Here is a 15023-nt window from a genome sequence, read left to right on the forward strand (position 1 = left end):
GTGTCAGTTTGACTCTATAGATGCTTTGTGATAGAAGAGTGCTTCTTGGCTCTGCCGTAAAGGCTTCCTGCGAGACATCCCGCACTCTGATCTGTTCCGTACCATTATGTTGTTTGACATTTGTCGTGCATAATGTGATTCTGTTGCTGCCAACCGCTCCCATCTTTCATATAAATCAGTCATATCATTCTCTGGTAAGCCCTCAAGCTGTAGTTGTATGTTGTCCATACTAAAGCTTGAGTATTTGCAAGTAAATGCCATTGTGAATCATTTCACTACTCCCGGTGTCACAATCACTCCATTGCTACTAGTGTCAGGTACATAACATCTGCTTAGGTAATGAAATGAATGTACAGTACACTTTTTCAGATATTGAATAGCACCATAATGACATTGCCATTGTGTTGAACATACGGCTATCACCACATCAGTTTAATGGACAATATGAAGAATAACAAGTGAATTGGAACCCAGTTATTTCCTCCCTAACACCTATAGGGCTTCCCTTTGTCAGCTAAGCAGTAATGCGATAGTGGAACCGTTTTTTTTATTGGCCGTTAACCGGGAAACAAAGCTGCGCAGTCAAATGGCAATAGGGCTGAGCCGGTGATATGATTGGAAACTGTGGTTACTTTTGTAATTATGGAGTACGGCAGAAAAATGAATAGCTCTCTCGGCTCTATACAAATATCTCAGGCCATTTAATTGATTACTCAGCAGGAATGAGGTGAATTTGGAAATGTATTTTACCATTACTTGACTTTGAGTAATACTTTGAATGTGAAGCAGGGCATTTTTGAAAAAGAGCATTTACAAAATGCATCCAGAGTAGTCTGTTCTAAGTATATGGCAGAATGTGTTCATTCCTGTCCATACCATGTGTCTCTCCACTGCAGGTTAAATGTGACCAATACTGGCCTACAAGAGCGACAGAGACGTACGGCCTCATCCAAGTGACACTGCTAGACACAGTAGAGCTGGCCACATACTGTGTCAGGACATTTGCACTTTTTAAAGTAAGGAGCATTTGGATTTTCTTGTCCGATGGTAGCTACTTAGACCCCACAACAACTTGTCAAGTCGTTGGTCACTGACCTTTCTCCACCTCCATAATTCAGAATGGCTCCAGTGAGAAGAGAGAGGTGAGGCAGTTCCAGTTCACGGCCTGGCCGGACCACGGGGTACCGGAGCACCCCACTCCTTTCCTGGCCTTCCTCAGACGGGTGAAAGCTTGCAATCCTCCGGATGCGGGGCCAATGGCGGTACACTGCAGGTAAGAAACAACATGGTGTCACGAAAACATCCTGAAGCATGAAATTGATTTGTTCTTTCCATTTGCTGTAATGAATATATGAATACATATGACAAAATGTGTTTTTGTTTTTTTTGTTGTTATCCGAGTGATTTGTGTACCAGTGAGATATTTTTAAAAACTAAATCAGAAATGAACCAGAGGGAAAAATGTAAGCTGAAAGTAGAATATTTGATATTGAGTAAACTGTGGCCCGATGTAAGCCCAAACAAATCAGCCTCCTAGCTTTCACAGAAGGCACTTAAAATCGGAGGGTGTTTTCAACATCACAGCACAAAGAGTACCAGTGTCATTGCCCTAGGCAAACTCAAACATTTCCTCCCACTCGCTGACACACAGACACACACACACACAGACCTGTCGTGTTCCTTGCTACACCACTAACATGTCGCACATCAGCAGCCCACAAGTCCTTGGCTTATCCCCTGGGTCATTGCATCCGAAACAAATAACTTTAACGCCAACTTCGCTTCCCTTAACTACATAAGCGGCCACACTTCCAACAGAGAGGCAGAGGGGATATAACACAGACTTCTGGCTCCTTTCAACTCAGCAGAGGCTCAGCGCAGAGAAAGCAAGTGACTGAAGGGGTAGAGAGAGACGGTCAAAAACCAAGCAACAGCCACAGTGAGTGTAACAGATACAAACTTGTGTCAGAAAGTGACAAAAAGAGGAAGGGGGATTACTGAAGAATTAGAGTTACCGCATGCTGTAGTTAATTAGAACTAGTTGCCGAATCGCTTCAAATTGAAAATCCGGACTTTCTACAATGAAGCAGAATGCAGGAATTAATGTCACTCTGCAGATGGGAGTTTTTAATTCCTCTGGCTCCCTATCAGATACAGTCATTCCCCAAGCTCAAAATCCCTCCAGAGGCTTTTCTTCACTTCATGTTTGACCACAATTTTAAATAGAGCCATCGGTTTTTTTTTTATACTTGCAAAAATAATGTTAGGAGTGTTTAGTGGTTATGCAGAGATATACCGCAGATAAAGATATTTAGTATCGTAGCTAAAGCTGTTCATACACATGCAAAAAGGCCTTTAATTAACAACATGGTACATTCTCTTAAGTAGCCGATTAATTAGTTAGTTAATTAGTTGTAAATCACTAATTAGAACCATGTTTATATCCTGACTAACAGATCCTTAGCTATAACCAGCCAATCAATATGTCTGTACTCCTCCACACAAACACCTCAAGACAGAGATTCTTACACTGTAAAATTGAGGAAATCAGACAGGTGTCCTTAAACTATACCGTAAATTGAAATAACTATAACTTGTGGGAAGATTCACAATTGTATCCATGTGATTGAACGCTAATGATAATGACTTAGGGCCAAGAAAGCAGAGCATTTTGTGTTGCACATGCTAAACATTCTACGGTAAATATGGGTTTAGTACCCAGTCGTTTTTCACCACATGAGTATTTCACAATAATAAGCAAAATGCATCAATGTGTTTCCACTGCACTTCTTCAACACTTCTCACAAGGTGAAATTCCAGTTTGTCTTATCAAATCTGCCCCCCAGACACATTATAGCACGTTTCCTGGGTTCCTTGTTCCTGCTGCTTTCACTGACCCAGAGGTCAGGGACTGTTTTGCTGCTCTAGCTAAAGGGCTAACCCAAGCGTGGTGAGGTGACGGAAGAGGTTAAAAGTTCATGATTGAATGTCGTGGAGAGCGCTGGCCTCTCCCAGCAGCTGCGAAGGGAAACTTTTGATGAAACAACAGTCTCTGTATTACTGTGGAAGCCAGCACATCATGTAGAATGTAGTCCACTCACCTAGCAATTAAGGTATGTCAGCTGCGAATGACAAATAACAATATCTAGAGTGCCAGCAAAAACGGAAAGTGGGTAATTACCTGTTTGTTTTGGCACAATTGCTTCAAGCGTAAGTGAACATACTGATGGGCAGCGAAAACACTGGATCATGCTGCAGGGTCATTGGAGAGGTTTCTATGGACTTCTCACTGTGAATGACAGTCGTGATTGGAATGCATTGTAAGTGCTCCGAGTTAAGAAATAACTGAGACACCTGAGACAAATAACTTTGCTTGCATTGGCTACTGGTGGTGACTACATGCCTGACAAAAGTCAGGAACCCGGTAGTTTGAATGAATGACTTTTTTTAATTTACTTTTCACATTTTGAAAAGTAAATCAAGGACTAAAAGTATTATTGACTCCAAACGAGGCGATCCTGGTGAATTTCAGTAAATGTGAGCGTGTTAAATAGGCAGTGTAAGGAAACGGTGACAGGTTAGCTGACGGCAAGAGATTTGGTAACAATACATATGTAATTACTTCCACTGCTGCTCATGCTTTATCTTCTCGGGACTCATTGCAGCTGTATTTTAAAACGGCACTCTCTCTCCCATCTCCTATTCCCTAAACTCCTGGAAAGCATATTAGTCTGACACTTAATGTGTGTCGACGTCCAAAGCAGCTGGTCTTGACCGGCTGAAAAGGCAGTGTCAGGTCATTAGTGCAGTCAGTCCGCCAGCTCGCCTTCAACTGCCAAACGCACCGACGGCTTTCTGCACCGACACACACACCATCACTTGTCGACAAAAGGAATATCGCATATTTTCCCAGCGTTTCCTGTTCTTACATTTCAGAATAAAATGCTGCTCAATATATATTCCTGCTGCTCAGTCTTTCAGAAAAACTAACCACACAACTCCGAGGTAACCGGCGACATCTCTACCTGCACAACACAACTCCACCTTCTCCGTCTCCCCACCTCCCTCCCCCCATTCCTCATCTTCCTCTGTCTCCGTCTCTCGAGCTCAACGCTGTCACTCTGTCACTTACTCTCTCGCAGGTCATCACTCTCCCACATTCAGGTCTGCACTGTAAAATGTGTTCAGATTGGAAGCAGCTGGGGTAGAGGGACAAATCTCTCCTCGTTTCTGCATCCCTCGCCCGAGGGCTGATTTGTTCTGGGACCTGGAAGTGATTCATTCTTCAAATATCCCTCAGATACTTTCACTTTTCTTAGCGGCTTGATTCTTAAGACTCACACACGGATTCTGTGAACGCCCTAGAGCTTTGAAGAGTTTCGTAACAACACAAAACAAAGTTCAGTCTTATTCAGCCAATGTCAGCCATTATGAAAGTGATCATCAGATCATTTGTTAAAGCCAATGACTCCCATGCGTGTCTTAATTCCATTCGCAGCACAGTTCCAGTGCAGCATGGCACATTAACCAGACTTGGCCTCCAGGGACTAACTTTACTCCCTCTCGAGTTCTCCTTCTCAACCCCTCTCTCTCCGTGTCTCAGAGCAAATGAAAAACAAATGCTCCATCAGAAGGAGGAGGCACGAGAGCATGGCTCACACCTCGTAGGCATGTCAGCTTAATGGATTGAATAACCTATTTACTTTGGAGCGCGAGGTACTGTCTCGTCAGTGCCGTGCTTTGCGGGATGTGGGAGGAGAGTTAACGAACAAGATTTACCACCACCCTGTCGCCCCGCGGTAAATAAATTGTCATCAGAAAACATCCTCTGTGCTGAGGCATGAGATATTAAAACATGTAATGTGCAAGGGGTGAGCGTTTCTCAACTGTCGGCAGTCTGCAGAAGGAAGCTACGTTTACGCAGCACGTCTGTGGCTGCTCTTTAAGAGGAGGTCAAAGAGAAACATGTTCCCTCTATGTAAGAGCGCTTTGTTCACGTGTGCATTTTTACACACTAATGTAGCAACGTGCCGATGTGAATCTCAACGAGGAGACCAGCCTTTCAGTGCCTCTTCTGGAGCTCTTTCGTCTTTGTGGGTGCACTGTGCTAATCTAATGGCATTAATTGAAGTCAGCTGCACTTCTCAGAAGTTGCCCTGCACATTAACGAAGCCCTCAAACAAAAATCTCTAAATTGCGTCAGTGTACCCACATCTCTGTGTGCATTTGTTGTAGTGGCACTTTTTGGAACCATGAGATAAAGGTTAAATGTTGCTGTTGCGTAAGTGATTAGCCCTGATGGATTGGAGAGCACAGGTGGGGTCCTGGGGGGGGGGGACTAGATTGCGAAAGGCAGCAGTCAGCCCGCTGAAGGCTCTGACTGCCAAGCCCTCTTCTCCACACAGTGCCACTTCAGATTTAATTACACTCCAAGCCAAATGGTCCATCCTACAGTGGCAAACTTGGCGCAGAGAGTTTACCTTTTGGCCTCATCAATGGGAGAAGGGAGTTCTTCACGCCCTTGTACATGTTTAGAAAAGACACCGTACCTTCCACTGGACTGCTCCTCATTCATAGAAGGTATGATAATAAAAGCTCAAACTTGTCAAAGTAGGGACCTTAAACATGTTTCGATAAAATGTATGCCTTTTATAACCTCCCTATTCTTGTACTGCTACCACTGAGAATGCCATCCAATAACACGCTTCCTTCTTTATGTTGTTTTCGACTGCAGTGCTGGGGTGGGACGCACAGGTTGCTTCATCGTGATTGATGCCATGATGGAGCGTATCAAGCACGAGAAGACTGTGGACATCTACGGGCATGTAACGCTAATGCGTGCCCAGCGCAACTACATGGTGCAGACAGAGGACCAGTACGTCTTCATACATGACGCGCTCCAGGAGGCTGTCAACTGCGGCACCACCGAAGTGCCCGCCAGAAACCTATACGCCTACATCCAGAAACTGACGCAGATAGAGGGTGGAGAGAATGTCACCGGCATGGAACTTGAGTTCAAGGTACAAACTGTATTACTATGAGTGAGCAGTGTTTCAGCTTTCGATTCCTACATGACACCTGACCTTCAGTTTTACACTAAGAACTTGCCATGTGCCGCAAGAATTTACCGGCATCCCATTGGCAACCGTTTTCCCAAGTCAAATGCGTGCCCCTGTGCCATTGATTGGGAATTCTCAGTCCAACTCCCAAACTCTTTTCCAGTTCTCATTAGGCTCGCTAGACAGTGTGGGGCCTGTGGTTTCCTCTCTATTCCACTTAGTTGACTTGCTTGTGCAACGCAACATAGGATGAATTCTCCATGTCTGATTTCCCCTTCCCATAGCTCCACTTCCTTGGGTTACAGGGGTCTTGGTTTACATGACAAACACCAAACACAGGTTTCCCCGACCACAGAGGGGACTTGAGCAATGTACTCTGCATTTACAATGAGAGTCTCAACCCTCCTTTTCCAGCCGTTGCAGCCCTTGTTGTTGCTGCATGCACCGTATTGCCATGCTCGTCACGCACCTACTTTCTTGCTCTGTGATGGATGCTGATTCCATTATGAGATGATTAACAGCTTAGATTACACTGCTGCTGTCCACTTGGGGATCCATTCCCCTGTCGTCATCGTAACATGCCGTTTTCCCCCTGCAAAGGCCAGCTGTGATAGTAATCACTGATGCCATGTCTGTACTTTATGGTTACATGAAATAGTATATAACCACAGTACACTGGTGCGTACTTATTATTGGGGATTCTTCCTTAGGGAGCAGGACAAAATACGAAAGCATGTGATCGTTCATAGTGCTTAGATCTATGTAAAGTACAATCCACCTTAAATGTCAAACATAATAGGTAATTAGGAAAACAGCAGAATGTCAGTGCTCAAAGGTGTCTTTTTTTCTGTCTCGATGCAGCGTTTAGCCAACACTAAAGCCCATACATCACGATTCATCAGTGCCAATCTTCCCTGCAACAAGTTCAAGAACCGCCTTGTTAACATAATGCCATACGAGTCCACGCGCGTGTGTCTTCAGCCCATTCGGGGAGTTGAAGGCTCCGACTACATCAATGCCAGTTTCATTGACGGGTACAGGTAAGGACTCCAACACCCGTTGCTGATAAGATGGCCAGTATATCAATTCATTGGACTTGAAAAAACCACATTTTTGCAACTTAAAGAGTCATAAGAGAGTATAAGAGAAACTTATACAATGCTCATACTTTTCCATCATGTGACTAATGCATTCCCACAGGCAACAGAAAGCATACATTGCCACACAAGGACCACTGGCAGAGACCACGGAGGACTTCTGGAGAATGCTCTGGGAGCACAACTCCACTATTGTCGTAATGCTCACCAAGCTTAGAGAAATGGGCAGGGTAAGCCAACTTTTTTTTTTTTCTCCACACTTTTTGGCAGATTAACCGCCTTCTGGCTACAAACACAAAAGCATATTACAAAACAGCGTATATGGAATACCAGCTGAAGATGCAGTAGGAATTGAATGAAGAAAATTCTGGGAATGAACACAATGAAGCGAGTGTATGAAGAGAATGTTGTGGCTCATTGTGGTCTTCTATTTTTCACTCTACAGGAAAAGTGCCACCAGTACTGGCCAGCGGAGAGGTCAGCCAGATACCAGTACTTTGTGGTGGACCCCATGGCCGAGTATAACATGCCCCAGTATATCCTGAGAGAGTTCAAAGTGACTGACGCCAGGGTAAGCAGACTTTGTTTCATCGAACTAAGTTTAAAGTTAAGAAAATGGGACATTGTTGGAACAGAGCTCCAACTCCAGTGCTATAGTTTACAGTTTGGTCTAGTGTATTGCCTTTCAAAGTCTGGGTCGTGTCCTAACCGTGGGTCATGGGGGACACTGGATGCATTACCAAAATGAAATAATAATAATTTAACTATTGAGAAACCAACTGGCTATTTTAATTTCTGAATTCCCATCATGCAATTTGTTTTATCACATGATTTTACTTAGAGAAAGAAGATTTGTTTGAAAGTGTTGGGCATGCTCGATAGCACCAGATGCAACATTGCAATCGTCATTAACTCCAAATGTTGGCATTGTATCAAGTATTTGTTTATACCAAACTATGGCCTAAAGTGTAACATAAGGATAAATATATATTTGTGGGAATTATGACACGTGTCAAAGTGTAAAAACAAATGAGTGCCGGCAGCAGCGAGCTGCCAGAGTTTTTAATTCCATCAAAGGCTTACACAGATAAATGGCACCGACTCCTTCCTTTGTAGTGCATGTTACACTGTCTCGTCAATGGGATTGCTCTTCTTATCAAGGGGATACAATATCACTTAAGTAATGCACACCCTCAAAGTCGATTCTCCAAGCACCCTGTCGAGGGTAGCACATCAAAGGAATTAGCATCTTCAGTGTTCATGTTTAAAACATTCAGAGGAAATGACAGGAATCTTTAATAACAACAGTTTCTCTGATGCTTTACTTTGCACCTAAAAAGTCCATCTTGCACTGTAAAACCCACAAAGCTGCGGATCACGATGGAGATGCTCACGGGTTGGCCGTCTGTGAAACATCTCGGATTGCCTTCCTAGTTCCACTCTACTCTGTTATTGTTGCATATCTCTGGCTGATTCTAAGAGCTGCTTCTGTGCATTCTCTCTCTTTCTGTTCCAGGATGGACAGTCGCGGACAGTAAGGCAGTTTCAGTTCACAGACTGGCCTGAACAAGGAGTGCCAAAATCAGGGGAGGGCTTCATCGATTTCATCGGCCAAGTACATAAAACAAAAGAGCAGTTTGGCCAAGATGGGCCTATCTCAGTCCACTGTAGGTAAGTGATCAACCAGTATCAACCCACCACACGATACAACATGCACTTCGTAGAAAATTAAACTGAGTGCAAACATCTATTGAGTTGCAAAGAATATATTTCTACAGAAATACTGCATAATGGTACATTGTTTGACAGAACTATTTCTATATTTATCTGCTTTCTCTGGCCTCACCGCTGACACTTCTGCCCTCTCTCGCACAGCGCGGGTGTTGGTAGAACTGGAGTTTTCATCACCCTCAGCATCGTCTTGGAACGAATGAGATACGAGGGCGTAGTAGATATCTTTCAGACAGTGAAAATGTTACGGACACAGAGACCAGCTATGGTGCAGACAGAGGTGAGGTGCTTTTTTTTTTTTTCCCACTAAACTTAAGACGAAAAAATAACTCAACTGTACTGAGGTAGTAATGTAACTAGTTATGGTTTAGATAACACATGGAATCAGTTTCTGTGTTACCGATTTGATAACTGCCAAATAAAAAGGGCTGGTGAGATTCCAACTATGCTTTTAAACCAATCAATATTTTACTAACGCCTTTGTATTACCAAAAAAAGATAAATAGTCACGTTAGAAGTACAATGTACCAAAGATGGCAGATCCCTGTGAGCTGAAGTCTTCTCTTCTGTGCTTCCAGGATCAATACCAGTTCTGCTACAGAGCTGGCTTGGAGTACCTGGGAAGCTTTGATCACTATGCAACGTAAAAGACCCAGTATTGGAAGAAAAAAGCAGAGGGCCCTTTGGAAAGAAAACCCAGTGAGCCTCTCTTCTGAGCCATAAATTCCTGCTTGAGAAAGTACTCCTTAACTCCTTGCTAACAACTCATTAAGTGTTGGATGTGTGACATGACTCGTCAAAAAATGAAAAAGATGATTCCCGGAGGACCAAGTATTTCCCGACCCCCGATAAAAACCTCGCCTTGATACAAAGTGAGGGAATCCTGACTGTTGAAGCATCGTCTGGAATTATCTTTTCTCTTGCTTCGAGGATTCATTTTGGGGGCTCATGAAACTGAATGAAACCAACACGACAAAAATATAAATGAACAATAATGACATCGTCAGAAATGCATCAGTGATTATGAACCATTACGAGAGACATCGGAGGCACACAGAATTGGGGGTGGGGGGGGGGGGGGGGGACTTGATGCACATTGTAAAGAAAAAAAAAAAAAATCAGTTCCGCTATCAAGTACACACAGATAAACCATCGAAAAAGAAGACAATGCTTGGTCCACAACAGCAAGACAGACAAAAAGTAATAATGAATAAATACCACTTTTCCTGTCACAACGTTCATCATCTAAATTTTGGAGAGGGTAACGCTCAAATGATATATGAAATAAATAAAAATGATTGATTTAGTTTTTTAGTACTTTATTATACAGCTGATGTGCTTTTTTTGAACTGTGTGAATTTCCTTTTTTTACACAAATTTATTGCTTGGAAAAAAGTGATAAGATGTATTTACGTAATTGTTATTGTTTTTTTTAAAGCTGTAGAACTGTTCTGGAGTATGTGCTATTTAGCAGAGGATTTTTTTTTTTTTTTTTTAAAGACATTTTGTTTCTATTCGTTTCCTTCATTTTGCTGCACTTGGTGCACAGAACAGAATTCACACTACCAAAATGTAGGTTTGTTTAAGAGTTATTTTTGATTTTTTTGTTTGTTTTTTGTCCATGATCACATACATGGTAATTAACTCCTCCCATAGGAATAACTGGGGCTTTGTGGAATCAACAGGGATGAGCAAAGTATAAAGTTGCTGCTACCGATTATCTTAGTTCTTCCATGTTAGAAGGATGAGAAGAGAACCTTATGAATTGGATGAGATATATGAATTTATAAATATATGGTACAGATTGTCAAATACATGTGAAATATATACGAAAGCATAAATAGAACATTCTAAATACATAGACGTAATATATGAAGAAAAGTATACAAAAGATGGACCGTCTATGATGGAGAGTTGTGCGCTATGGGGGAAATGAAATGAGATATTTCACTGGAATGCACATCAGTAGGAACACAGTTGTATTCTGATTCAGTGCATCTGTTCTTGTGCAATAAATACATGTGTGTGTGTGTGTTCAGATAGGGGTCTATGTGGATGTGACATTCACTCGTGACATTCTTGTTTCACACGCAACTGGAGGTGTGGGAGCGGGAATGTCGGGTGCCAGTCAAAGCATCACTGGTGCATTTTATTTTAATTTTATTTCCAAGCTCTCATACAGTCAGTAATTAATGGCAGAGGGGTCACACAGCCGCAATCACCGCTCCACACAATAGGGCAAGGTACAAAGAAGTCACTTTCTTGTGCTTCTTTAAAGCATCCAATGGTAAGAACTTATTTTTTTCTTTTTTCATTTTGCATTTAGAGTGCCTTATATTTATGCCTGTTTTTATAATGTTTCATTTAACATATTAATGTACCCTTTGAGTAATCTAGGCATTTAGTTCAACTGTAACCATATAGTTTATTTACCTTTTTGTATTCATCGTCACATAATGAGATTATATATGCAAATAAGAACATTTCAAAGCTCATCTTTTCTTTCATTTTCAGTGGCCTTACTGTGGGCTGAGTAAATTAGAATAAAACTCTAAATACATCACTGGCCTCCACAGAAAACACTCAAGAATACACAATAGTTACAAAACATATATTGAACAAACGCAGACATAGAGACAGGGACGATAATGCAGAATACATAAAGATAAAGAGGCCCGTCACAACGGCAATGAGCTTTGAACAGATTTTCCACACGGTCACATTTTAAAACAGCAATTATCCGATTTTAAAATGACCAAACTAAAAACTCATTTGGTTAAAAAGAATGCCGGATGCACACGTCATCACCTCAGGGTTTCTCCTTCATGCCTTTGGGTTTGAATTCTGGCCTTCATGTGCGTCACTACGACACAACAGAGAGTGGATCGAGAAACGCAATCTGCAACTAAACGTTCTGTTATGCCGACAATCCTAAACGGTGCGGCATGTTGCTTTTCATTAAATGGCATTACAGTTTGAGACTGGGCTTTAGTTTGGTTCGTGTTGAGCAGCATCCGGACCCTCCTGATAGCCTTGTGGATGTGCATTCCAGGTGCTTTCTTTCCCTTGTAAACTCAAGCAGCTGTGTGTTTTCATTTGTGTCTGCTTAACCGATTACTTTTGTCATCATTGTGAGACATAAAAGTGCTATTATTTAACTTCATGGTGGCTAATGTTACATTATGTTCAAGTCTCAGATGTTTATTTTCCTCATCTCAGTTTTTCCTTTCCATGTTTTTTTTTTGTTTCTATTGATTTCTCATCTGCAGGGTGATACATTGCAGAATGGCCAAAGCTGGCCAGGTAGAAAGATTTGCACTTTCTCTATCTTTGTACTATGCACTGCCCTATTGATTCTTAACCCAACAATATATTACTTGAACCCATCTATAAAAAGAAAATCTCCTTAAACGTTCACTTTGTGTGTATGTAAATAACACAAAAAAGGTATCGACTCTTGAAAAAGACAAAAAAAAACAAAATACGTTTGTGGCAAAAAAAAGAGCATCCATCCCGATGCCATGGTTACTCCAGCAAATGACTTCAGAAGAATCTGTCCCCCAACCATCTGTTCTTGTGGCTTTGCCATTCAAGCTTGGAGTGTCATTAACAGAAATAAACGTCGTGTTCTCTGCTCTCTCTCTATCTATCTCTCGTCTGGATGCATAGACTGAAAATGAAATAATGAAATTGTTAAAAAAAAAAGAAAAAAAAAAAAAAAAATGGCTTGTTAAAAAGATCATACAATTACCTCTGATTAGTTGTAAGCGTAAACTGTTTCTTTTTCTGAATGAAAGGAGTGCTTTTTATTTTCTTACACATTGGTGGCGAAAGAAGTCTGTGTGAAAATCAGTTCTTTGCTGACACAAGTTCCATTTGTTATAAATTAATTCTATTAAAAAATGTCAGTGTTATGCATCGACGTTTCACTTGTTTCCCTCCACCTCACTCGGACTTGAAAAGACGGATGGAGCTTATTTTACCCGCTTACTGGTCTGGGTCCAACACATTACCCACAGTTCTCCCATGAAAGGGGAAACTGAGCCTCACCACGTTTTAACAGATTTCCATCGCTCTGCTTTTTGTTTCTGTCACTGATGTCAGCTACAATGTATCGTCAGGGGAACCTTTGACAGATGTGCAATGTTTTCAAAGCTGCCTGCCTTTGTTTTCACCACACATTTTGTTCACCATACCAACCAAGTGGTGTAGTGTTGTAACTCGGAAATTAAAACCACATTGCATACCATCCAGTGCCATTGCACTACTTAAACACTGTACCTTTTCTTTTGCAATGTGTTGCTGCTTCTCATCGATTATGTACATGTGTGTTAAGTTAACAACACCAGTTAAACCAGCAACCTCAAGTTAGGCCACAATAAATAGTCAATCTAACATCAGATTTACCGTTAATTGACAGTTAAACATGACTTCACTGGTTTTGATAGATAGTGGTAGAAGATCCATCTTCAGCTAAAGCCAGAAAAATACAACCAATAGTGGTACATATTAATATTTATATAACGTAGTGCAAGTGTGTATCGTGACATAAATATAAATACATACAAAGAGTACCAACGCCACAGATTATTTAAAAAATACCTACTAAAAGGTAAAGTCTACACAGGCGGTGTTTCAGCAATGCTTGAATGACTGGGAACAATTGCACATTAATTATAGTTATATACTGTATATATATATATATATATATATATATATATATATATATATATATATATATATATATATATATAAATAAAAGATGCTGTCTGGTATGACACTGAGCTCGGTAAGCATTATTCCTGAGTCCGAGTCTACTACAAAATATCCACAATAGCAGATCATAGCAGCTCTAAAATGTAATAAATATCAAGACGTACCTTTTATCAACTTAAGAGGTTAAGATGTTGTTTGTAGGAGGTGCTTCTTCTTTTTTTCTGATGTTTGTTTTTCAAAAACACGTCAAACTAAATATGCAACTTAAGTTAATCATTGCACCTGCCAGAGCAAGCAAAGTGCCTCTGAAGAGGCAATATAGCTGGACATGTTTAGAATCACCACACCATGACGCCTAAAGAATTGCACGCGACATGTAGGAACATTTTTCACGGATTACAGCATGGCAAGAGCAATTATTGCTTCATCTCGTTCATGACAATTTGATGGAAATTGTCCAAAATGATATTCTAAATTCACTGAGCGATCATGCCAATGCAGATGTCTGCTTCCCCATTGTCAGCTTTTATTTTTCACCGGAGACCGCACTTCAGATGTGTCAAGCAGATGTTTTGGCTTCGTCTCTCAGCGCTTTTTGCAGACATTTGAAACCATACAGACATTCACAATACTGCGCACAAGTAATGTCTCATGTATCCCCCCCCCCCGCCTTAGAAAACGACAGCTTGCCTCACTCCCCTTGTGCTTTATTTTCCACGTGCTAAATTTGATGAAACGCGTCCAAATGAAGACTAGGGAGCGTTGCAGCTTTGCCAACAGTAGTGAGTGGGATTCAACAACGACACGTTTCTTTTATTCTCTCACTTTTGAAAGAAGGAAAGCTTCTGCTCCCCGATTCTAAAATAATTACATAACGCTGCATTTGAAGAATTCAATTCTATTGGCAGGTACCTTAGATCAGGAAGTCTGACACTCGCAGCATCCACCCCCCACTGTGTTTGTAATGCTCCTGTGTTGATCAACAATCATCTTTCACCACCTCACCAACTTCAAGCATTAGGTTGGGAGTAATTTGCACTAATACGATACTGTTGGCAGTTCTGCTCCATATGCATCCATCTTCATATTAACATTGCTGTGAATATATTCATTATATGTAAATCACGGCACCTTTTCAACAAACAAAACCTTCAATCTGTAGGGGGGGGGGGGTCCCACGATGCCATTCAGTTTGATTTGATTTAATATTGATTCTCGATTGAATAAATACAAAGCTGTATTTAGTCCACTGGGTTGCAATAAGAATTATCAAAAGCTAACTGATGATGTCACCGTCTAACTAAGCAGAAAAGGCAGAGACAAATGTGTTTATCAAAAAACTCAAAAAAATGACTTAGCTCGTATGAGAATGCTTGAATCAAAGTCATTTACTGAACACCTCCACTGGCTTAATATCTTG

General features: G+C 41.3%; 1 protein-coding gene across 18 annotated transcripts in view; it reads left to right on the plus strand.

The window, feature by feature from the left end:
* The window catches only part of LOC142971806 (receptor-type tyrosine-protein phosphatase delta), a 343430-nt gene extending 330294 nt beyond the window's left edge, over positions 1-13136 (plus strand). For all 18 annotated transcript variants that reach the window (XM_076112487.1, XM_076112472.1, XM_076112479.1 and 15 more), the window contains 9 exons: positions 897-1016; positions 1119-1273; positions 5735-6020; positions 6921-7099; positions 7260-7386; positions 7602-7727; positions 8673-8827; positions 9032-9167; positions 9466-13136. In XM_076112487.1, coding sequence (XP_075968602.1) covers positions 897-1016; positions 1119-1273; positions 5735-6020; positions 6921-7099; positions 7260-7386; positions 7602-7727; positions 8673-8827; positions 9032-9167; positions 9466-9534 — 1353 coding nt within the window. In that variant the 3' untranslated portion in view covers positions 9535-13136. The remainder of the gene's footprint in view (positions 1-896; positions 1017-1118; positions 1274-5734; positions 6021-6920; positions 7100-7259; positions 7387-7601; positions 7728-8672; positions 8828-9031; positions 9168-9465) is intronic.
* The last annotated feature ends 1887 nt before the right edge of the window (positions 13137-15023 follow it).

Source organism: Anarhichas minor, unplaced genomic scaffold (genome assembly GCF_050575085.1).
Source record: "Anarhichas minor isolate MPS153535 unplaced genomic scaffold, ASM5057508v1 ptg000049l, whole genome shotgun sequence".
In the NCBI taxonomy this organism is placed as follows: Eukaryota; Metazoa; Chordata; class Actinopteri; order Perciformes; family Anarhichadidae; genus Anarhichas; species Anarhichas minor.